The following is a 25,397-nucleotide window of genomic DNA, read 5'->3' on the forward strand; positions in this document are numbered from 1 at the left end:
ATGATCCAGAGGCGGGCCTGGAGGCCATCCATCCGGGTCGCTGGGGGAAACTGTCCAATCAGTGCGCAGAGGGAGGGGAAGGGCGGGCTTCCGCAAGCTTGCGGGCTTTTCTTCCTCACTGACTGGGCTACTCCTGCTCCAGGCCCCCGTGTTCTCTGCTCCAGGGACCCAGGTGACTGCGCTGCCAGTGTTCTCGGGGATCTCGGGTGCCTGGAGGTTCCTCCAGTGGACGCCAGGTCACCAGAGAAGCCAAAAATGGTGAGTTCGCTGAAGGTAGGCGGTCAGCACTTGCCTTGGAGCCCGGCGGGCGGTGAGCAGCTGAGTGGCGCGGGGAGTCGCTGCTGTCGGGTGGCCCTGGGCCCTGTCCCCTGGTTCCCTGGGTTAGGAAGGGAGGCTCAGGTCCCAGGTGTCCCCTTTGATCCCTACCTGTGGCCCACACTCACTTTTCCCAACGTGTAGGAAGCAGGACCATAAATGCACCTTCCTTCTTTCAGTGGAGCTCCACCCAGTGGAGGTCCTCCATATTGCAGGCGCCTCCTGCCTTCTAAAAGGCCACCTTCCCTCCACCTCGCAGCTCAGCCAGACATTCCTTCTTCCCACTCATTTCAAATAGACACAGTCTGCTAATTGTCATTATCGCTTAGTGAAATGTTGGAAAGAATAAATCAATCTTCCTTCCCCCCTCCCTTCTCCTCTCCCTTCCTCCCTTCCCCTTGTGTTGGAATCTGGGCTGGCCTCCAATTTGTGATCCTCCTGCTTCAGCCTCCCGCTTAACTGGGGTTACAGGCCTGTGCCAATGTCCCTGGCAAGAACAACACTTTTGAAAGCATTTGTTTTCTATTTGTGAATATTATCCTTGAGGGGAAAGAATAATCACTTAACACTTCCTTGTGTTTGGTCAGAATAACTGCTCTAAAGGGAATAAGGGGGTTGTTTATAGATCCCAGGGATACGGAATCCTGGGCTACATCAATACAGTATAACTGCTCCGTTTTCTGAGGGTCCATGATGTAGAGTCACACCAGTCCTGTAGTTAGGTAAGCACACGGGTAATAATGATGTAGGGACAAAGGAGGCAAGGCACTGAAGGTAGCTTTAAACAGTTTTATCTGGCTGCAGCCAGTCTCAGAGGGCACTGTTTTTGCTGTAATCAATCCATCCATCCCCTGAACCCCGAGTTCAGGTGGTTTCAGAATTTTATACCCAGCATGTAAGGGGAGGGGGCTCAGATTTCACATTGTAATACCGAGACCCACAAATAACAGACCACACAGTCTCATTCCAGTTAAGCCTTTATTGCTGGCCAGTGTCAGAAACTCTGCTCTTGAAAGAATGAGATGGTCAGAGTGGTGCCCCTGCCTTTAGTTGGCTCCATATTTAAGCACAAAAACCACAAAAGGGAAGTTTGGGGGTTCAGGCAACATAAGCAAGCCTGAAAGTTGTGGTCAGTTAGTCTCCAGTTGGCCTCATAGGTCATTCTGTGTTCTTGGGGAATTTTCATGAATAAAAGATTACAAACTGCCCCAGTCATGAGCTTTTTGAGTGTCATGGCTGAGTTCACTAAGTGGAGTCACCATAGTCAAGTTGTCACATCACACACATAAAAGCAGATTTTTCTTTCTCTGTTCTGGCCAAGTTAACCCTTCAAGGACAGCACCTGAGGAGGGGAGAGCTTCTCCCCTTTCTTTCCTCCCCCACCAGCTGTTACCATGGAGCCCAGTTGGTGACTTCTCTGAAACCCAGCTCAAGGCCAGAGGCCTTATTTGCACATTTCTACAAACTACTATACTGGATACAAGTGTGTAAAAAACTAGTAAGGGGGAGTCCAGCACCTGGAGTGCTGATTTCTTCCAGACTAGCAGCCCAGTAAAATAGGGCAACACAAAAATAGGAAGTTTATCTACACTGAACTTTTTTGTGGACACTCTTTTGTTGACAGTTAAAATTAGCCATGGTGAAGATTTCTGGAGAAACCCAGTTAAAATTTTCTGTGAAAAAAGGGGATGCCACTATATTAATGTCTGATTCCTTGACTGTCCTTCATCCCCAGCTCTTTTCAGTATGATTTTCAGAAAGGATCTGGCTATGGTGCCCAGCCTGGCCTGAAAGTTGTGATCCTCCTGCCTCAGCTTCCCAATCTATTGGGTTTAAAGGCATCAACAACCCCAGCTACAGAAAATAGTTCATTTTAACCCAAATATTAATTATCATACTAAGGAACATGGATTCAAGTTACCCTGAATGATGTGTGTGTCCCTCTCTGGAAGAGATTACATCACTTTTTTTCTTTCTTTTTCTTCTTTATGTTCTTTCCTTCCTTCCTTCCTTCCTCCCTTCCTTCCTTCCTTCCTTTCTTCCCCTTCCTCCCTCCCTCCCTCCCTCCCTCCCTCCCTCCCTTCCTTCCTTCCTTCCTTTCTTCCTCATACAAGGGATTGAACCCAGGGGCACTTAATCACTGAGCCACATCCCCAGCCCTTTTTATATTATATTTTCAGACATGATCTCACTAAGTTGCTGTGTCTGGCTTTGAATTTAGCAATCCCCCTATCTTAGCCTCTCAAGCTGCTGGGATTACAGTTGTGTGCCACTGTGCCTGGCCTCCATGAACTTTTATAAAAGAAACTGTGTATTAGTGCATTAACCAATTGCATTGGTAGGGACATCAGATTGGTGGGGTACAGAAAAAACAAAGAAAATTTCTTCTGTATGTCTGTTACTGCATTGTGAGCTTTGGTAGATTTTGGAGACGTCTGGTAAGGTCAGTGATATATTCTGAGAAGTTTTGAGATTGTGGTCTGATACAGAAATTAAGATGATTGGCTATTAAAGATAATGTTTGCTCTCCATACAGAACCCTGCCTTTCTACACTCATGGTGGTCGTCTAGTTAGCCAAAGTCAAGTACTCTGAAGGTTCTTTGATGTAGATGCAACTGTATAGAGAACTTGAGTTCACAGCTGTAAAAATCTTGTGCTTTTTCTTTGATCTTCCTTAGGTGTAGACACCATGTCAGATTTCTTGGGCAGAGGTTCCCTTTGGACACCTCCCAAAGTCCCATGTCCTCAGCCACTGTCCTCTCCTGGAGCTGCCACAGAGTGCCCACAACTGCCCTGTGCCTTGCAGGGTGAACAGAATTTCAGGCCCTGGGTCAGCTCCCCCTAGAGGGCAGCCTGATGTGTGGGGGGCAGGCTCTCAGGGAAGCTGCTGGGGCCCCTGGGCTAAGGAATCTCCTGAAAAAGGCCTCATCTAAACAGCTATTTCCATGGGATCTTGTTTTCCCCAAGCTCTGTTCCCATTATTTGGAGACAGGTGGAGAGTCGGCCTGTGGATGCTGGTGCTGAGGGTCAAGGTGAGCAGTGACTCCTGCCCTTTTAGTCTCTCATGGTGTGAAGGAGCAAAACCTCTCCTGGAGCATAAGGACCACCCACCCCAGTGCAGAGCTGTGCAAATCTGAAAAGCCTCATAGACTGGAGTCATGGTCCAGGTGCCTGGGAGGGTGATCCTGGATGCTCTCCATGAGCAAGACCAGGAGGAAGCATGTCCCAGCTGTCAGAGACCTTCCCTGCCCCTTTAGCCTGACACATCTGTTCTCCCTCAGCACCAAAGCTTTCTGTGTATCACTTTGAAATGATATGCTCACTTATCTGAGGCCCTGGTTTATTTATTCAGAGCCAAATGGGATGGACTATTATTAAAGAAGCAAGAAAGAGTTGGGTTAAAATCCACCTTTTTTTTTTTTTGTTAAAAATCCCAGCTTACAGCCAGATACAGTGGTGCACACCTGTGATCCTTCCTGCTCCAGAGGCTGAGACAGGAGTGTTGCAAATTTGAGGACAGCCTTAGCAACTTAGCGAGGCCTTATGCAACCTGGTGAGACTGCGTCTCAAAATAAAATATAAAAATGATTGGGGATGTGGCTCAGTAGTAATATCTCTGGGTTTAATCTCGGAGGCATCAAACAAAAAAGAAAAAATAGAAAAAGAAAACATCTAAATGACTAATTTATCTTTTGCTACCCCTGAGCATGTGTAGAAAGTTTGTAAGATTCAGATTTGTCTTTTCAGTGGTTTCAAATTGAAATCCAACCCTCGATTCCAAAATACCACGTAAGATACAGAGAAACTCTGTCTTGCATTATTGCTGCAGAATTTGAGTCCAATTCTACAAAAATAGTGGTGGATAAATTTATGAATGTGATTTCATGGAAACTTGTGTCTGTCCTTCACAAGGTGATGAATTTGACAAAGGACGACAGTTTTTCACTGTTGTTTCTGAACTTGGCAGGTTCATGCTAACTGTGTGGTTTTTTGTTATCAGGAATGGAACCCAGAGGTGCTTAACCACAAGCCCCTTTTAGATTCTTTGTTTTGAGACAGAGTCTTGCTACATCTTCTAGGGCCTCAGACTCCTGAACCGCTGGGGTTACAGGTATGCACCATCACACCCGTCTTCATTGTAAATTTTAAGGACAATTTTGGCAATAGCTTGAATACCCAACTGTAATCATTTAATCACTGAATATCAGTGAAAGAGTAAATGACACCTGTTTCCTGCAAAGGAGAGATCCATGTGTCTAAATAAGGGTGCTGATCCCCTCACCATGTCACCTAATTCCTGTTCCCTCCCAACTGCCTCCTCGTAGGGCCACCCCTTTGAGAGCTAGCCTTTTAGCTTACGAAATTTGGGAGTAATATAAATGCTCTCTATTCTCTCTGTCTTGTACAACATTTTGCCTGGTCTTAGATAGAGTTTACTATTTCCAATTTTTTGAAGAGTATTTTTTGTTGTGGCTGTAGTTGGACACCATACCTATTTATTTATTTTTTTGTGGTGCTGAGGATCAAACCTAGGGCCTCTCATGTGCTAGGCAAGCAGTCTACTGCTGAGCCAGAATCCCAACCCAACTATTTAAATTTTTAGATGTAGTTTTTCTTAAGTTTACCTTCAAAATACAGTAAACCATGCCCTAAATTTCACAGAATTTACTGAAACACTCAGTGTTTTTTCAGAGAGTTTAGATCATGGGAGCATTCAGTCTTCTTTGTGAGAAAGTGTGGTGTCTTTCCACTGATTTTGTTGTGTTTTTATGCCTCTAATTGTGTGCCTTTTGTATTATAATCATTTTTATCTCTCATTACATGTATTTTACCAAGCACTACTCTCCAGCCCAAGAGAATTAGTATTGTAGACTGTTGTTTATTTATTTGCTTACTTATTGAGTGCTGGGAATTGATGCCATGGACTTGCTCATGCTTAGTTATCTCCCAGAAATGAATTTCAATTTCTGAGCAACGTTCTGGAGGTGGGCAGGTGTTTTACTGGGGAATAAACCTACAGGCACTTGACCACTGAGCACATCCTCAGCCCTTCTTATTTATTTATTTATTTATTTATTTATTTATTTATTTATTTATTTATTTATTTATTTTTATTTTCTATAGTTGTAGATGGATAGAATACCTTTATTTTATTTATTTTTCTGTGGTGCTGAGGATCATACCCAGTGCCTCACACATGTTAGCAAGTGGTGTGCCACTCAGCTACAGTCCCAGATCCCCTTGATATTTTTGATGAAGACCAGTCTCACTAAATTTCTGAGTGTCTTGCTATGTTGCTGAGACAGGCCTCAAACTTTTGCCATTTCCCTGCCTTGACCTCCCTAGAGGCTGAAATTACAGGTGCACACCACTACACCAGCAGTTGGAATGAGTTTTGAAGACTTATCATCCAATTTCTTTCTAGATGAAAATAGTATTGAAAATCAGTTTTCTAACTTTTGTTCATACTTTTTAAATTTATAATTATGACTCTTCCTCTTTGCTTTATTTTTGCATTATTATGAAAAAGGTATTTAGCATATTAATATTGTTTCTTGTGTATACAGTTTTAAACTTCATGGCTTGTTAGTTTATTTACTTTTTATTAGATAAACTTTGTTTTTATGAGCAATTTTAGGCTTACATAGTTTTAGTCAGTGTTCTCTAGAGGAAAAGTATTAAGAGGAAGTATGATTATCAAAGGGGATTCATTAGATTGGCCTACTTGACCCGAAGGTGCATGTCCACAGTAGCCATCTGCAGGCTGGAGAGCTTGAGAAGTAGTAGCTGCAGAGTCCCAGAGGCTGAAGCCTCAGAACAAGGGGGATCAATGGTGCTGCCTTAGTCCAGACCAAAGATTCTGGAAACTCAATAGAGAATCACTGGCAGAGTCCACCTTGGCAGAGTGAAGAATTTTGTTCCACCCAAGACAGCGTCCTATTGGATGGTGCTGCCTAGCTTAAGGAGGTTCTCCAGTTTGGCTCACTATCCCATATGCCCGTCATTTGTAGACACACCCTCATGAACACACCCTGAAGCTCATTAATCATCGGCATCCTTTAATCCAATCAAGGTGACAATTAAATGTGCCATTACACATAGTATCAAATACGCCTTCTCTCCAGCTGATAGTCTCCACTGTTTTCAACATATTGCATTGGTGTAGGGTGTTTGTTAGTTACTAAACCAGTGTTGAACATTTGATAAAGAGAATGGATGAAGCAACATTTAGGATAAGCCAAAGTTCATCCTTTACTTTAGGGTTCCTCTTCCTTGTGATGTGATTGTGTGTGTCACGTCGTATACAAGATAATGTCATACAGAAGAGTTTCACTGCTCTGGGAATCCTGTGTTCCACCTGTTCATCACTCCTCCTCATTCCTTCCTCCCTCTCTGCTCCCTAAGTCCCTGGCACCCATCAGTTCTGCTAGTGCATCTATAATGTTGTCTTTTCCAGAATGTTCTTGACTTGGAATCTTACTGCACTTGGCCATTTCAAACTGGATTCTCTCACTTACCAGTCTGCCTTTAAGGGTGCTGTATCTTTCCAGGCTGCAGAGCTCATTTTCTGGGTGATGCTCTTTGGTGTGGTTAAACTTCAGCTTGTCCATTCAGTATTGAAATGTGCATCTTCCTTGCATCTAGTTTTGGGCCGTTCTGGATATGGCTGCTGTAGTCACTGCAGTGAGGGTTCCTGTGCCCATAATTTTCACATCATTTGCATAGACATTTGGAGTGTGATGACTTAATTGTACAGTTTTTTTTGCATTTATGTTTAAATTTTGCATTTATGATTATGAGCATCATTCATAGTTTTCTTTTCTATTTAATACTTTTCTTCATCCCTTTAATTTGGATAATATGGTAACTTATGCCTCAGGAAGACTTAGGAGGTGTTAACTCAGCTTCTATGTTCTGGAAACAAAGTAGAAAATTGGTGGCAGTTCTTATGTGTCTCATGGAAGCCTGTTTGAGATGTCGGAGCCTGGCCTTGCCTTTTTGGGAAGTAATTAGTTACTGACTCTGTTTTTCTCAGCAGCCATGGGCTCATCTGTTTTGTGTATTTCCCCTTGTGTGTAAGTTGTAGGAGATTGTCTCTCTCAAAGAAATGGTCCAGTTTCTGTAAGTTGTCTAACTTGTGTCAAGCACATTTATGATAATCTTGAAGTCCCAATGCATTGTTGACGATGACAGTTTTAAATCTGTTAGTAGGTTTTCAGTCCTCGTTGTTTTTTTCTTTAATATTATTGTATATTTTACACTTTTAATTTCTTTCTTTTTATGTGGCAGTGAGGATTGAACCCAGTTTCTCCGAAGCACTAGGCAAGCACTCTTCCACTGAGCCACAACCCCAGTCCCTGTCCTCTGTATTCTTAGCCTTTTGCTAGTTAATCAGTGATGCTGATGTTCATGAAGAACTTGATTTGCAGACTGCGGATTTCCTGAGTGTTGTTTCATCAACACTTTCTCTGTTACCTACTGTTGAGAGCCACAGCCGAAGGGGCCCCAGCAAACTTTCAGACTGCTAGCTGATGATTGGCTCACAGCGGCCCCGGCAACTTCTAGCTGATTGGCTCCTCTGTGTTGATGCTCATTGGGCTGTTTGCCCGCAATTTCAGCCTACGGAGCTGCTCATTCAGGGACTTTTTGGCTCCGCCCATGCGACCCAGCCAATCAGCCTCAAGAGCAGGAGGAGTGGGGGAGGTTGAGAGGCTTGTGGGTATCCGGTGGAGGCAGTTGGACTCTGAAGGTTTTTCCTGAGGAGCTTTTTTGTTTGTCCTTTGTGGTTCTAAAAATAAAGTTTGTTTCTTTAGACAAGTGGCTCCTGAATTGTGCCCAGCCAGACTGCAGCATTTGGTGGGCCACACGGGGAACGACTGAGGGTAAGTGATAAGGTAAACTGCTTGCCCCTGAGGGCAGGGTGAGAAGATGGGTAGCCATTTTAAGATTCTTCTTTTGTTTTGCTTCACTTTTGTTTTAAGTTGCCTGTCCCTGGAGATGAGTGAGACTGAAGAAAAACTGCTCACATCTGAGGAAAAAATATTTACGTCTGAGGAACAGATAGGGAGAAAGGACGGATGCACATGTCATGAGGATAGAAAGGCTATAATGATTTATTGTTGTTCCATTTTTATTTCATTCTATCTCGGTTTTGTTTGGTGTCATCTTGTTGGGTTGTATTATAGTAGAAATATGGGATCAGACATTAGTAAAAAACAAACCAAAAGAGTGTTAAGTAAATTGTTAGAGGAAGGAGGCATCCCAGTAAAAAGGAGTCATCCCAGTAAAATCAAGAGCAGTCAGGGCATACATTGATACAATACAAAAAGCCCATGGCTTTTTAAGGAGGAGTTGTTGAATATATCACAATGGAACCATCATGGTGAAGATTTAAAAAGAATAGAAGAAAAAAGCCCAGGGACTCTGCCAGTTGGCACATTGCCATTGTGGATGTTCGTATCTTGTTTGCTTTGTCCAAAGGCCTCTTAAGCTAGTCAGAGAAAGAAAGTGTAAAGCAGAAAAAGCCATCAGGGGAAAGTTACAACAGGAGACTGCTACTAACACCTTTCTATCACCAGAGGGTGTAAGTGTCCAACCAACAGCACCACCTCTACAGGAGACTGCTACTAATACCTTTCTATCACCAGAGGACGTAAGTGACCAACCAACAAGGCCACTTCCATATGCTGGGAGGCCCCCAATCCCCGCAGTAGATAGTTGGGATCCTGAGACAGGATCTCAAATATTAACATGCTCTGTATTTGAGGCAGGAGGGCAGCAAATTCACCATGCTTTAAATTTCAAAAAAGTGAAGCAGCTAAAAGAGGCTGTAAAAACCTATGGTCCTCAAGCACCCTTCACTGTAAGCATGGTTGAATCCGTTACCAACTTGAACATGACGCCAGCAGATTGGGCTAATATGTGTAAAGCTGTGCTAAATGGAGGACAATACCTGTTATGGAAGGTTGCCAATGAGGAATTTTGCAAGGAGACGGCTAGCAAAATGCAGCAGCTGGTTATCCTCAGAGAAATGTAGGTATGTTGTTAGGAAAGGGACCTTATGAGGATCAGCAGCAACAAATTGCATATGATCCTGGTGTATACACACAAATTGCTGCAGATGTGGTTAGGGCATGGAAGACATTACAAGGGCATGGAGGTTTACAAGGTCAATTATCTAAGGTAATACAAGGAGCTAATAACCTTATGCTGAATTTGTAGATAGGCTTATTCAAACAGCTACCAGAGTTTTTGGGAATACAGAACAAGCAATGCCATTAATAAAACAACTGGCTTATGAGCAAGCAAATCATTGGTGCAGAGAAGTCATTAGACCATGGAAACATGAAGATTTAAACACATATATTAAATTATGTAGAGACATTAATGAACAAGAGCAAGTCGTGGCAGCTGCAGTAAAACAGGCTTTAGATGCCAGGCCAAGAACATGCTACAGTTGTGAACAAACAGGACATTTTAAAAGGAATTGCCCCATAGGAGGAGGGTTTAACAAAACTAGGTATCAAAGGAGTAGAATACCGGGTATTTGCCCATGATGCCATAGAGGGAAACATTGGGCTAATGAATGCCGTTCTCAAACCACCATACAGGGTACTCCATTATCAAAAAATGAACAAGGACCAGGTGTTTATCCATGATATCATGGAGAAAGGCATCGGGCTCCATTGTCAAAAAATGGACAGGGGGACCCAATGCTCCGGGGCCCAAAACCACAAATATACGGAGCACTGGAGGAACCTAGCAACCCCATCAGGGTAGTGCCCAGGACACATTTTCCATCAGATCCCTCATCAGACAAACCAGAGGGAGCGCAGGGTTGGACATCTGCGCCTCCGCCAGATCCGTACTAACTTCAGAGATGGAGTTCAAATCATTCCCACAGGGGTAAAAGGACCTCTTCCCAAAGGAACAGTAGGCTTATTATTGGGATGCAGCTCTTCTTCTCTAAAAAGATTTATGATAAGTCCTGGGGTAATTGATCCCGATTATGAAGGTGAAATAAAAATTATAGCCAGTCCTCCAAAGGGTGTATCAGTAATTTCACCAGGAGATAGAATAGCACAGTTACTAATAATACCCAGCCTACATGATAAAATTTCCAGTCGTACTGTAGAAAGAGGTTCCAAGGGATTAGGCTCCACAGGTGTAGATTGGGCTGTGCCTTCTTTAAATTTAGATTCTCGCCCCATGCTAAAACTAAATATTCAAGGACATGAATTTAATGGGCTACTGGATACAGGTGCAGACCTTAGCATCATCTCTCATCAAGAATGGCCAAAACATTGGCCATTACAACAAGCCACTCAAATGCTTCGAGGCCTAGGAGTGGTGACTAATCCCCATAGAAGTGCAATGGTATTAGTTTGGAAGAATCCTGAAGGATGTGAAGGAACTGTACAGCCATATGTATTGGATCATCTTCCCGTAAATTTATGGGGACGAGATGTCCTAGATCAATTAGGTTTGACATTAACAAATAACATCAACCAAAATGCACCCACTATTATGACTAGACAAGGTTTTAGGAAAGGAAAAATATTAGAAAAACAAGAACAAGGTATAGCAGCACCAATACAAATAGATCAAGGAAAGGACAGACATGGGTTGGATTTTTCAGAAAGGGCCACTGAGACAATAAAAATTACTTGGAAATCAGAAAGACCAGTATGGGTTCCTCGGTGGCCCCTGACTAAAGGAAAGATACAAGCAGCTCATGACCTGGTCAAACAACAATTAGCGGAAGGACATATACAAGCTTCTGTATCTCTGCATAATACTCCCATTTTTGTCATCAAAATGAAATCTGGTAAATGGAGATTATTGCAAGATTTAAGAGCCATTAATAATGAGATGGTTATTATGGAACCTGCTCAATCGGGGATTCCTCAATTGTCTGCTTTGCCAAAAACTTGGTATGTTTTAGTTATAGATATTAAAGATTGTTTTTTTAAATTCCAATTCATCTTGAGGATAGTCCACGTTTTGCATTTACTATCCCTGCACTGAATCATGAAGGTCCTGATCAGAGATATGAGTGGAAAGTACTCCCTCAAGGGATGGCTAGCAGCCCTACTATGTGTCAAATTTATGTTAACAATGTAATCCAGCCACTTAGAAATCAAAATCCTGAACTACAAATATTTCACTATATGGATGATGTATTATTAGCACACAAAGATAAGAACACATTTCTAGAATGTTATGCCACACTCACAAACTTATTAAAAAATTATAATCTAGAGATCGCAATAAAGTACAATTAAATTTTCCAATTAATTAGGAGTTCTATTATCCTCAACCATGGTCTGTCCACCAAAACTTCAAATAGGAGTAGATCAACTCAAATCACTTAGTGACTTTCAAAAGTTATTAGGAGTCATAAATTGGATAAGGCCTTATCTAGGTATACCAACAGGAGAGTTGGGACCTTTATTTGATATCCTAAAAGGTCCATCAGATCTAAATTCACCCCAAATGTTAATGCCTGAAGCAAGAAAGGCATTAAAAATCATTGAAACATATATGGAAAATATGCATTTGGATAGAATTGATATAAGTTTGCCTTTATTATTTATTGTCCTACCAACAAAAAATATTCCTACAGGAGTATTTTGGCAAGAAGGTCCATTATTATGGATACATTTATCCTATTCTACTAACACTATTCTTACTAGGTATCCTGAGGCTGTAGGACACTTAATACTCTCAAAGGAATAAAAGCAGCAAAGGGAGTGTTTGGAATTTCTCACAATAAAATTATTACTCCATATACTATGAATCAAATTGATGAGTTAGCTAATGAGTTAAATACTTGGGCAATAATCATGTGCAAATCTAATGTTTCATTTGATAACCACTTACCATCTAATCCTTTATTGTCTTTTTGGTCATTGCATCCTGTAATTTTTCCAAAAATGACAAGAAAAACACCTATCATGAATGCTCCAAATATATTCACTGATGGGTCAAATAATGGTACAGCAGCAATAGTTACACCTGATCAAACTTTTACATTTTTAGTACCCAAACAATCAGCTCAAAAGGTAGAGCTTAATGCAGTATTACAAGCTTTTGTGATGTTTAAAGATTCTGTATTTAATTTATTTTCCGATAATCAGTATATAGTTAATGCTATAGTATCCCTTGAAGATGCTGGTAGGATTTCCCCTTCCTCTACTGTTTTCTCTTTGCTTTCCACTATACAAAGTCTAATCTGGGACAGAAAAGATCCATTCAGGGCACATACAGGATTGCCGGGAGCCCTTAGCAGATAAAACTACACATGACATACATATTTTCTCTACACTAGAAGAAGCTATAAATTTTCATAAAAGGTTCCATGTCAATGCTAATACTTTACAAAAGCATTTTAAAATAACTAAGGAACAAGCTAGACAAATAATAAAACAATGTCAAAATTGTGTGACCTTTTTACCACAAGTTAATCTTGGAGTCAATCCTAGAGGACTGATACCTAACCATATTTGGCAGATGGACGTCACACACTTGCCAGAATTTGAAAAATTAAAATATTTGCATGTTACAGTTGATACTTCTTCTGGATTTTTGGTGGGCTCCCTTCATGCCGGAGAAAAAACTGAAGATGTTATAGCTCATTGATTACAAAATTTTGCCACTATGGGCGTTCCAAAACTGTTAAAACCAGGTAATGCTCCTGGTTATACTTCTACCTCTTTTAAACAATTTTGCTCAACATTTGGCATTACTCATATAGCAGGAATCCCATACAATCCACAGGGACAAGGCATAGTTGAAAGAGCTCATCAAACTATTAAAATCTACTTATTAAAGCAAAAAGAAGGAATTGGGAAGGGGTATATATTCCCCAAAGTTAAACTTAAAATAACCCTTTTTACTCTAAACTTTTAAAATTTGGATTCATCAGGGCTTAGTGCTGTAGAAAGGCATATGTGTCCAAAAAATGTACATAAGCCCAAGGTACTTTGGGAGGATATTCTAACAGGACAATGGAAAGGTCCTGACCCAGTAATTGTCTGGAGTCGGGGGGTCTGTTTATGTGTTTCCACAGGGAGAACAGCAGCCGATTTGGATTCCAGAGAGATTATCTAAAGCGATTTCTTTTTTTTTTAGAGAGAGAGTGAGAGAGAATTTTTTAATATTTATTTTTTAGTTCTCGGTGGACATAACATCTTTTGTTTTTGTATGTGGTGCTGAGGATCAAACCCGGGCCACACGCATGCCAGGCGAGCGCATTACCGCTTGAGCCACATCCCCAGCCCTAACTAAAGCGATTTCTACAGACCAAAAAGAAGATGATTTGGCTCAAATCCATAACAGCTGATATCCAGAACTCCAGTTTGGCTACCCTTACATCTGCGACAGAACCAGGATGCTTTTTTCAATATCTATTTTATTATTGCCCTTTCCCACATCATGAAGTTCTATTTTGTTTTTTGAGCTCATACAGACCTAGGTTAATGTTTTGCTGATCAGTTCTATTTTTTGACTATAGAGTTTTTAAACATTACAATGGAGATTTCACCTGTAAAAAGTTTTAAGGCCTTTACAATTATTTTATTAGTTGTGTGCACACTTGTGTTTTATGTTGTATGTTTGTATGTACGTATGTCCATATATCATAAATGATGAGCGCTCATGAAAAAATGGATCCAATATTCTTTTTTTTTTCACGTGATTTAAATGGTTTATTTTAAATTGGGTAAACAACTGTTGAGAATTGTTTTAATATGTGAACAAAAAAGGAGGTTAACAGATCTGTTTGTTTACTTTCACCTTTCCTTTTCATTATATTTAATAATTCTCTTCAAGATAATGTAAATTGTTAAGAAAATTGTTTTCTTTTAGTGCCTTCTGGAATGTTACATAATTTTTTCTTTAGCCATTATTGCCAGAATTCCTATCTTCATCCCAGTGCCAGTGAAGACAAAGATAAAACCAATCTACAGCTTCTGCAATAGCCATCACTGAACTGCTTGCAGAACTTGCCTGGACTATGTATCACTTATATGCATTGTGAACTCACCTGTATGCATTGTGAACTATCTGTTGGTGCAGCGACTTGTGGTAGTGTTGGGGTATTTTTGCTGATGATGTCATTGGTGGTACAATTTTTCCAAAAGGAGCCGTCAATTGGCTTGGTGTATCTTCCTCCCTTCTGCTTGTCATGATCGTTCAGCTAAAATTTGGGTGCCAACAGAGGTGAGGCAAAGAACCTCACCCCCCCGCTGGTACAAAGACCTATCCACAGGTGTGGCTGTATACTGGACTGGTAGTCAGTGACGTGTAAGATCCAATTGCAATGGTATCAACCTAAGATAACGGGTAAGGACCATATGTACTATTGGACAACCTAAGGCAGGCATGGTCCCTAAGCCACATGCTTGTTGTTTAAACAGAGAGGGGGAGATGTTGAGAGCCACAGCCGAAGGGGCCCCAGCAAACTTTCAGACTGCCAGCTGATGATTGGCTCACAGCGGCCCCAGCAACTTCTAGCTGATTGGCTCCTCTGCGGTGATGCTCATTGGGCTGTTTTCCCGCCCTTTCGGACTATGGAGCTGCTCATTGGTGGACTTTTTTGCTCCACCCATGCGACCCAGCCAATCGGCCTCAAGAGCAGGAGGAGTGGGGGAGGTTGAAAGGCTTGTGGGAAGCTGGTGGTGGCAGTTGGTCTCTGAAGGTTTTTCCTGAGGAGCTTTTTTGTTTGGCATGTGTGGTTCTAAAAATGAAGTTCGTTTCTTTTGACACGTGGCTCCTGAATTGTGCCCAGCCAGACTGCGGCAACCTACCTGTGGTTAATTTAGGTTTACCTTGCTCTTCTTTCTCTGGTTTTCTTAAGCGGCAGTTTCATTGGTTGCTTTTATCTGTTCTTTTCTGAAATGTGCGTTGGATGACTTAGATACCAATACAGCGCCACCTCTGGTGTTCTCTATGAATTTCCTATGATGGACTTTTACATTTTTTTCTTTCAAAATGGTCACCTTTTCTCTTGAGTCACCTCTTTGTCCTGTATCTTTTCAGAGCCCTGTGTTTCATGTCCCTTTCCCTGGAGGCTTTTCAGTTTCTTCTGATCTGATTTCTGCTTTATCTCTCATGTTCTTTGAGATTTCACTGGTGGTGCATGGGATTTCACTGGTGGTGCACTTGTAGGGGTGTGTTTTATGTCCTCTAGAATGTTGCTGTGACCCTGAGACCTCAGTGTGCTTCCCGTTTGGTTGAAGGTTTATGAAGCCCTCCTGTCTGCATCATTTTCCTGACAGAGTTGGGCTGATGTCTCTGAGGGTAATTGTGGGTTCTTCATTGTTTGGGGTGGTTCTGTATGGTTTCAGTCCTTGAGTATGCTTCTGTGTAAGTGGCAGGGACATTTTCTTTTTGTCTGTTCCATCACTGTGCAGACATCATAGCATGCTTACAGATGTGAATGGTGGCCTCTTTCACACGCAGACTGTGTGGGATAGTTCAGAATTCTGGGCTACAAACGTGTTGCTTTACCACACACTGGAAGAGCTTCTGCCTTAGGTTTGTTTGCACCACCATTGCTACAGGCACAATGAATCTCTTTCACCAGACAACCATTGCATATGTGGCCCAACCTTGATCAAAATGTTCTTGAGCACAACATTGGTATGTGTCTCATGACTGTACATTATGGTAGTGAACTGGCTCCCGTTAAGAAGAGTTTGACAATCATTGGACATTCATTGTTGCTGTGAGACTTAGAAAAATAGTGCCTGCTGTTTATTAAGAAGATTGTTTTGAGAGTTATAAAACTTTGTAAGGCTGTTGTTTGGACAAGGTGACATTTTTGTTTTTTGTTTTTTTAGAGGGAGAGAAGAGAATTTTTTTACATATTTTTTAGTATTCGGCAGACACAACATCTTTGTATGTAGTGCTGAGGATCGAACCCGGGCCGCACGCATGCCAGGCAAGCGCTCCCGCTTGAGCCACATCTCCAGCCCATGGTGACATTTTTGGGTCATAGAGTTATTTCTAAGACACGTGCCAGCTTTCCACTTACCCCATTCTGCTTTGACAGTAACCACAAGAAATTAGCAAATTGTTGTGTTTATTAATAAATAAATTAAATTAATAAAATAGAGAATTCATGTTTGTTTTGGTCATATAATAGTAAGCTAGTTGACTAAATTTGTTCTGGAGTAAAGTACCTGCAAACTTCTAGTTGTTCTTAGTGTAATCACACAGAATGAGTTAATCTCCAGTTAACACATTGTGACCACCTGTGTGAAATGTTGTCTAAATGTTGTCTATGAAGGAATCTCCTTAGTGACCCCATGCCCGGAGGGTGGGAGTGGGGGCTGGTTCTAGGCATTTCTTTAAGTATGGAACAATAGACTTTCAGAGGAAACAAGACATCAGTAAATACCATGTTGCCTATATTAACTTTGTAGGTATAGAGAGCCACTGTAGTTGGCAGAATCTCTCTCAAATGCTTAGTTTCATGATTCCTGCATTTTTCTACTCATCACCTTTCTTTTCTAAAGATAAGTACTATCAGAAGTGCTTATATTAGCTCTGTACCACACAGGACATTTCTAGGACATGTAACTGAGGTGAAACCCTTAAAGAAGTTAGGAGTGATCTGGGAGCCTGTCTTACTTCCTGTGAACTCACCAAAGGAAGGGTATGATGTTTGCCTTCTGAGTAGCCAATTTCTAGTGTTGGAATGGGTGTAAGAAATTGAGTGCAGAAAAGATTTGATGGACCAAATCATGGAATTAATCAGGAGGCCAGGGAATCACGTGAACATCATGCATGTTGAGTGCAGATTTCTCATGCTGTCATTCTCTCCTGGCCTCCACTATACATTTGTGGGATATTTTAGATCTCAGTGACCTTTGAGGATGTGGCTGTGAACTTCACCGAGGAGTGGGCTTTTCTGGATGCTTCCCAGAAGAACCTTTACAGAGATGTGATGCTGGAAGTCCTCAGAAACCTGGCTTCTATAGGTAATAATGTTCATTTTAAAATTAATCAAATAGAGAACTCATGTTTATTTTGGTCATTTATGTAGAAGGTGAAAAGGAAATCAGTTGGTGAATTATTGAAGCATAAATGGCACCTACAATTTGGCAAAGCATTTCTAGCTCCTAAATATTCATAAAGATTGTTATGTTCTCTCATTTTAGGAAACAAGTGGGAAGACAAGACCACTGAAGATCAGATTGAAAACTCTGGAAGCAACCTAAGGTAACTGTACTCACAAGAGGAATTCGTGAGGGAATCTGAGAACTGTCATATAATTTTTAAAGCAAACCAACCGAAGAAGTATGCATAGGGCTGGGGATGTGGCTCAAGTGGTAGCACGCACGCCTGGCATGCGGGCGGCCCGGGTTCGATCCTCAGAACCACATACCAACAAAGATGTTGTGTCCACTGAGAACTAAAAAATAAATATTAAAAATTCTCTCTCTCTCTCACTCTCTCTCCTCTCTCACTCTCTCTTTAAAAAATAAAAAAAAAGAAAAAAAAGAAGTATGCATGATTTGAAATGTATTTATTCTTATAATATTTTTTGCCAGAAATATATACTTATCTGTAACAGGTATTCAGTCTTTTCAAAGTATTTGACATGCAAAAAGTACTATGAAATTGCCTATGTGAATATGACTATGTGAATAATAGCCATAGAGAAGCTGTGTTGCAAAGTATTGTTTCCTTTCAATCTCTTTATTTTCAGGCAACTTTAACAAGTCAGAAAATCTAGCCTTTACCTGATGTTAGTAGAAATGTAAAGACCTATCAATAAATAGAAAACTGTGAATGAGTTAGGTATCAATTATGTGCTGGTCACTTCTTCTTCAAAGAAGTCCTATGGTAAACTTCAAACTTTCCCCACAGAATAGTGTGGGGAAACCTTCAAATCGATTCCAATTCTTAATCAAACAAAGAAAAATTTTAATAGAGTAAATCCATGTGACTTCATTATGTGTGCAAAAGATTTCATATGTCCTTCATTCCTTCATAGGCACATCACATCTCACTCTGGACACAAATACTACAAGCATGAGGAATGTGAAGAGAAGCCATGTGAATTTAAACAATATAGGAAATCTCTGGTTTCTCTCAAAAGTGTTCACACACAAATGTTGTTGCAAACTGGAGATAGACCATATGAAAGTAAAGTATGTGGGAAAGTCATCAGTTGTTCCAATGACATTCAAAGACATGAAGAAACTCATACTGGGTTGCAACCCTATGAATGTCAACAATGTGGTGAAGCCTCTTCTTCTCTCCCAGGTTTTCAAAGACACATGATAACACACAGTGGAGGTAAACCTTTGCAATGTGAGGTATGTGGGAAAGCCTTTCATTTCTCCTCTTTATTTAGAAGACATGAAAGAACTCATTCTGGAGAGAAACTCTATGAATGTAAACAAGATGGTCAAACCTTTATCTCACACACAAGTCTTCAAAAGCACAGGATCACACACACAAGGAATGCACATTTCAAATGTAAGGTATGTGGGAAAGACTTTGCGTATCCCAGATTACTTAGAATACATCAGAAAACTCACACTGGAGAGAAGCCCTATGAATGTAAGCAGTGTGGCAAAGCCTTTGCTAGATCTGGTGACCTTCACTCACATGGAAGAACTCATACTGGAGAGAAGCCCTATGTATGTAAGCAGTGTGGAAAAGCCTTTGCTAGATCTGGTGACCTTCACACACATGGAAGAACTCATACTGGAGAGAAGCCCTATGTATGTAAGCAGTGTGGAAAAGCCTTTCCTACATCCCCTCAGCTTCGTGCACATGGAAGAACACATAATGGAGAGAAGCCTTATGAATGCAAACAATGCGGAAAAGCCTTTGTTACATCCGCTCAGCTTCGTGCACATGGAAGAACACATACTGGAGAGAAGCCTTATGAATGCAAACAATGCAGAAAAACCTTTGCTACATCCCCTGAGCTTTGTGCACATGGAAGAATACATACTGGAGAGAAGCCTTATGAATGCAAACAATGTGGAAAAGCCTTTGCTAGGTCCCATCATCTTAAAGGACATGGAAGAACACACACTGGAGAGAAGCCCTATGAATGTAAGCAGTGTGGAAAAACCTTTGCTAGATCTAGTTACCTTCAGATTCATGGAAGAACACATACTAGAAAGAAACCCTTTGGATGTCAACAATGTGGAAAAACATTTGCTTCATCCCATCATCTTCACATACATGGAAGAATGCATACCGGAGAAAAGCCCTATGAATGTGAACAATGTGGAAAAGCCTTTACTTCTGCCTCTTAGCTTCAGATACATGGACGAACTCATACTGGAGAGAAGCCCTATGAATGTAAGTGGTGTGGGAAAGCCTTTATTCATTCCTCTCACCTTCACTCACATGAAAAAACTCATACTGGAGAGAAGCCCTATGAATGTAAGCAGTGTGGCAAAGCCTTTGCTAGAACTGGTGACCTTCACAGACATGAAAGAACTCATACTGGAGAGAAGCCCTATGAATGTAAGCAGTGTGGCAAAGCCTTTGCTAGAACTGGTGACCTTCACATACATGAAAGAACTCATACTGGAGAGAAGCCCTATGTATGTAAGCAGTGTGGCAAAGCCTTTGCTACATCCCGTCAGCTTCATAAGCATGGAAGAACACATACTGGATAGAAGCCTTATGAATGCAAACAATGTGGAAAAGCCTTTGCTACATCCTATCAGCTTAACAGACATGGAAGAACACACACTTGAGAGAAGCCCTATGAATGTCAACAATGTGGAAAAGCCTACACTACTGCCTTTTACCTTCAGATGCATAAACACACTCATACTGGAGAGAAGCCCTATAAATGTAAGCAGTGTGGCAAAGCCTTCACTCAGTCCTCTTACCTTCACTTACATGAACAAACTCATACTGGAGAGAAGCCCTAAGAATGTAAGCAGTGTGGCAAAGCCTTTGCTAGATCCAGTGACCTTCACAGACATGGAAGAATGTATACTGGAGAGAAGCCCAATGAATGTCAACAACGTGTAGAAGCCTTTGCCACATCTTGTCTGCTTCACACATGTGAAAGAACACATACTGCATAGAAGTTGTATGCATGAAAACAATTGGTAAACTCTTCTGTTATTACTGTTTCACGCATATACATGTAGGAAGTTTACTGGAGAAAAACCCTTTGAATGTGAAATATGGTAAATCAATATTTCATGTCATCCTCAAAGACAAGAGAGGCTCACACTGCTGAAAATGTGTGTGTGTTTGTGTGTATGTGTGTGTGTGTGTTTGAGAGAGAGATCGATCAATCAATCAATCCACTGGGGATTTAGTCTGGTGGTGCTCTACCACTGAGCTACATTCCAGATCCTGTTTACTTTTTATTTTGAGACAGGGACTTGCTGAGTTTCTTAGGGTCTTCCTAAGGTCCTGAGGCTAGCCTCCAACATTGATTATTCAAAATCAGCCTCTTGAGTCTCAGGAATTAAAGGCATACACCACCACATCCAACTGATTAACTCTTTAAATGTGAAAAATATCACAAATCATTCCATTTTCCCTGTTGCCTTCAAAGCCATTTCACTCACATTGAAAAACAAACCCTCTGAATTTGGGGGATTTGCAACATTCTGTCAGCTTTGTTTCCTTTCTTATATATGAAAACACTCATGCAGAGAAGCCCTGTGAAGGTGAGAAATGTGGGAAATCTTCTAGTTTTCTCATTTTTTCCTAAGGCCTGGGAATATTGTTTTGGAATAAAAAGAATAAATCCTATGCAAGTAAGAAATATAAAGGGTTCAGCCATTCTAGTTTTGTTCAGTTGTATGAAAGGACTCATACTGTAGAAAATGCTGAGGATAAGCCATGTGGGGCAGTATTAAGCTTTCGGAGTTTTCTCCAAAAGCATAAAAGAATTCACATCTGTGAAAATCCTTTTTCTATCTTTAAAAATTGCAGTAACACTTTCAACTTTCCAGGTCCCTTTGAACAGCATTTAAGAAATCACACTGGAGAAAAGCTCTGTATGTAGAAATGTGGTGAGAACTTTGCTTGTTTCTGATCCATTTGAACTTGTTCACACTTGAGGAAAATTTTATTTTATTTCATTTTATTTATTTATTTTTCGATAACCACTGTAGGTGTGTGAAAATGGTGTGTGTGCCTTCATTTATTTTTTTCTTTCTTTCTTTTTTTTAATCTATTCAGAGGTAACAAAATTCCACCCTGGGTTCGAGAGGAGCATTGCATCAGCATGAAGATTTGAAAGCTACATGTTTTTCTGGGTTAAGTCTCTCTTATTGTTAGATTCCATTTTCCTGGGTTAAATCTCTCTTATTGTTAGATTCCATTTTCCTGTATTTTAAGTCTTTTGTGTCTAATGTTTCATTACATATTGAGTAGGTTAGTTTAGGCCTCTCCACTCCAGCCTTTGGTACAGATTGGTGAAACGGGTCTTCTGAACTTCTTTCCTCTCTTTCTTTGTTCAGATTTCACCCAGGAGTGCGCTACCACTGAGTTTCTCCACGGTCTTTTTAATTGTTATTTTTTGAGATGGGGTGAGGCTGGCAGCTGGGACCATAGGAATGTGTCTGTGTACCCTGCGGCTGGCCTCTTCCTTTTCCTTGATTGCTTATTGATCTGTTGATGATTCTGGGACCACCACTCTTGTCACTTGTGCTTGTTCTAAGGCTCATGTATTGTGCTGTATGGAGGCACATTAAAGAGCATTAAAAAATAATGTCATTTGTGTATATTGTTTAGAGAGGCACTTTCTCAAAATATATTTTGCCCTATACTTGAGTTGCTTTCTCTTTTCTTTTCCCAGTTCTGGGGACCGAATCCTGCCTTGTGCATGCTAGGCAGGCATTCTAGCACTGAACGCTCCATAGCTCAGGTGGTGAGTTTGCTGCTGCTGTGAGTGTTTACCCCACTGATAACCACATCAGCAGATGTAGCTCTGCAGGTGTTTCCTCCACAAGTGCAGCTAATCTCTTCCTTCTTAAAGGTCTTTTATACCGGTGAATTTTTTTTCAAAAAAAAATTACATCCAACTTAGGTTTTCTCCCCATGAATAATACTTAGGTGGAATATGCCAGAAAACCCAGGCTTGATTTCTCTCTGTGTTTTGGAGTACCTAAGTAGCCCTGGAAAAAAATTGTGTGATGGTTTTCTTAATACACACTACATGACCAAAGGCTTGGTAAGGAGCATCCCAGTCTGATGTCCTAATATAGTGACACTCCCTTCTCCACAAAATAATCTTAAATAAGCTTCTCAAGAGACCTTCAACAGAATGTCAGGAAAAGATTTTGCAAAGATCTCAATGTGGGTTATAACACAGACTTCTGCTTTTGTGGCAAAGCTTGGAAGACCTCTGACCAATCTTTCAATTGGTACACAAAGCACTTTCTGTGAACTAATCAAAACAAGAACAACAACAAAAACACACCTTTTTGTATACCCCTACAAAAAATATAAACCTCCATCCCTGTCCCACTGGATGTAAATGAAGATCAATGAAATTCCAAGCAGTGATCCAAAAAATATTAAGTGATACCCCTCAGAACCCTGCAGCTAATCAATGTGCTCCTGGAACATTCCTTGGGTGTCTAGCCTCATGTGTCCTCATCACTAATAAAGCTGCAGCCTCCAATCAGGTGGTATTGTGCAGTACTTGCTGTGGAGAGGGCTGTTTCTGCTCAGGCTAAAGGATTCAGTTACTTGTCCTAAGGATTCAAAGACTCCTGAGCAAAACCTCACCCACAACCTATTCAGTTATCATGGATCTTGTGTGATCATTGGTAAGAGTTCCTTACATACTTGTGGCCAAATATTGAAGTTTGCCACCATGCCAAAGATGGGTTGATTGTCACTACTATCTCTGTTCCAGCCTTTTGCTGTGTCTTGGTGTTCATTTGGAGTGGAAGGCCAAAAGAGTGCACTGTGGCCCTTCTGTTTTTGATAAATACAGCCTAAGCCATCCAGAAAAACTTCTTCTTTAAAAAATAGTTTTGAATGCTTCCCAAGATTTCCAAAAACTTTCTTTGCAGCTAATAAGTCAGTGTGGCAATTTCCTAGTTTTACGTTTTTGATTTAGTAGAAATATTGCATAGAGGTGTGTGAGCACTTGACGCAGTCTGGATTTTTTTGTAATAAATCCAAAGGTAGTAGTTGCAGGCTTGCTCCTGGGCAGTGTGAGGGACTGGAGTGAATGCAGCTGTCCTGGGATGTGGGCATTCTTTGTAGGAGTTCAGTCTTGGTGAGGACATCAGTGCAGGAATCAACACTTTTAGGAGGGCTCCAGAATCTCCTGACAGGACCTGCCTGTCCCTTTTGGACAATAGTGTTGTCATGTGAGCTGGCAGGTGGATGGCTACCTTCTGATGGATTTGGGTTTGTAGCTGAGCAAATAGTGAGAATGTACAATGATTAAATGAGAATTAAAATATTCTTTGTCATACCAAAGACATAATTTGGGGGCCAAACATAATAACAAGTAACCTCTTGTACCTTGAAGCACATATTTTCCTTCATGAATGCATTTTCTCACAAACTTTTGTAGTGTGATGCTTATGTGAAACAAACTGAGATAAACATGGAGAGGTTTATTTAATGGTACAGTGTACTAGAAGTTTTAAAGACTTGCAGCAGGCATAGATTCCACTATTGTTAAAATTTTATGAAAGTCTCTGAAATTCGCAAAATTATTGAGAATCCCCACATGCTGTGGCATACACCTGAAATACCAGTGGCTCAAGATTCTGAGGCAGGAGGATTGTGAATTTTTATCACTTTTTTTTAAAGAGAGAAAGAATTTTTAAATATTTATTTATTTTTTTAGTTTTCAGTGGACACAACATCTTTATTTTATTTTTAATGTGGTGCTGAGGATTAAACCCAGCACTCCACGCATGCCAGGTGAGCACACTACTATTTGAGTCACATCCCCAGCCCATCTTTTAATTTTTCTTAAAAATTTATATATATATATATATATATAATTTTTTTTCTAAGGATCAAACCCAGTGCCTCACACATGCTAGGCACATTGTCAACCACTGAACCACAACCTTACCCCAAGGGTTGTGATTTGTAAGGTGGCCTCCCTGGATAACAAGTAGTAAAGAACTCAGTGATACCGTCTCTAAGAAGTAACTCAAATAATAAATAAAAAAGAAGGCTGGGAGGTGGCTGAGTGGTTGAGTGCCATTGAGTTCAATTCCCAGTACCTCCAAGAAAAATGCATTAGGAACCAAGTTTTAATAAACCATATGATGGGTGGATGGGCTTGTCCATTATATTGTTTTCTTCTTTGGATTCTCAGGCATGATTTATTAATTCAGGAACTCTGTAAAATTCACCATTTCAGTAAAAATCAATTTTATGGTTTTAAAAAATAATAATATAGCAAGGTCCATGAGGAGAAGCTTCCTGCTCTAGGAACCCTCAGTAATTGGTAGTCATCACAAGTGGCCATAATGTCCTTATCATAAAGAGTTTGTGAAAGCTTTTTTTTGTGCAGGAGTCTATGAAGGTGCTAAACGTGCCTGTCTTTTGAGAGCCTTTTGGTGGAGGAATTCCATATGGAGGTCTCTGATTTATAGATGATGTCATTGGGGAGCTCAAGTGAAACTGATAAGTGAAGAACACGTTACCACCTGGTCCAGGGCAGTCTAAAAGGTGTAAGATTTTCTTGTCTTTAAGGAGTGTGTCAAGCAACCTTGGAGGAGGATGTCAGCAATTTATGATGTGCTCCTGCAAAAAATGTGATGCTGTGAGTCTCAGGTCATTTGTGAAAAGCTGATGAGTAGTCTGAAAATTTATTTGATCCTGTTAGTGATAAGGACAATTTGCATTAGAATGCTATTGAAATAGAGAAAACAGAAAATATTGGCCAAATCTGAGGCCAAAATATATACCAGTTGTTGATTAGATAGGATTAGTAATTTTCATTATATTTGGTATTGGGTATTGATACTTACAGACAGGTTCACCAGTGGAACTGGTGAACCATGCGGTTGACTTAGCAAGGAACTTTGTGCCTGAGAATAAGGTCAAAGCTGAAAAGTCTCCCACAACAGAGTCTCCACCATAG

The 25,397-nt window shown here is 40.8% G+C and overlaps 1 protein-coding gene across 1 annotated transcript; it reads left to right on the forward strand.

Annotated features, from left to right (window-relative positions):
• Positions 1 to 25,397, forward strand: LOC308640506 (zinc finger protein 490-like; the record flags this gene model as incomplete). The annotated part of the gene is made up of 5 exons (XM_081312390.1): positions 1 to 258; positions 17,181 to 17,304; positions 17,485 to 17,545; positions 18,324 to 18,480; positions 25,287 to 25,397. The coding sequence occupies 5 exons, from the start codon at positions 1 to 3 to the stop codon at positions 25,395 to 25,397; spliced, it is 711 nt and encodes a 236-aa protein (XP_081168516.1).

Source organism: Spermophilus citellus (genome assembly GCF_964194105.1).
Source record: "Spermophilus citellus genome assembly, contig: SCAFFOLD_223, whole genome shotgun sequence".
Taxonomy (NCBI): domain Eukaryota; kingdom Metazoa; phylum Chordata; class Mammalia; order Rodentia; family Sciuridae; genus Spermophilus; species Spermophilus citellus.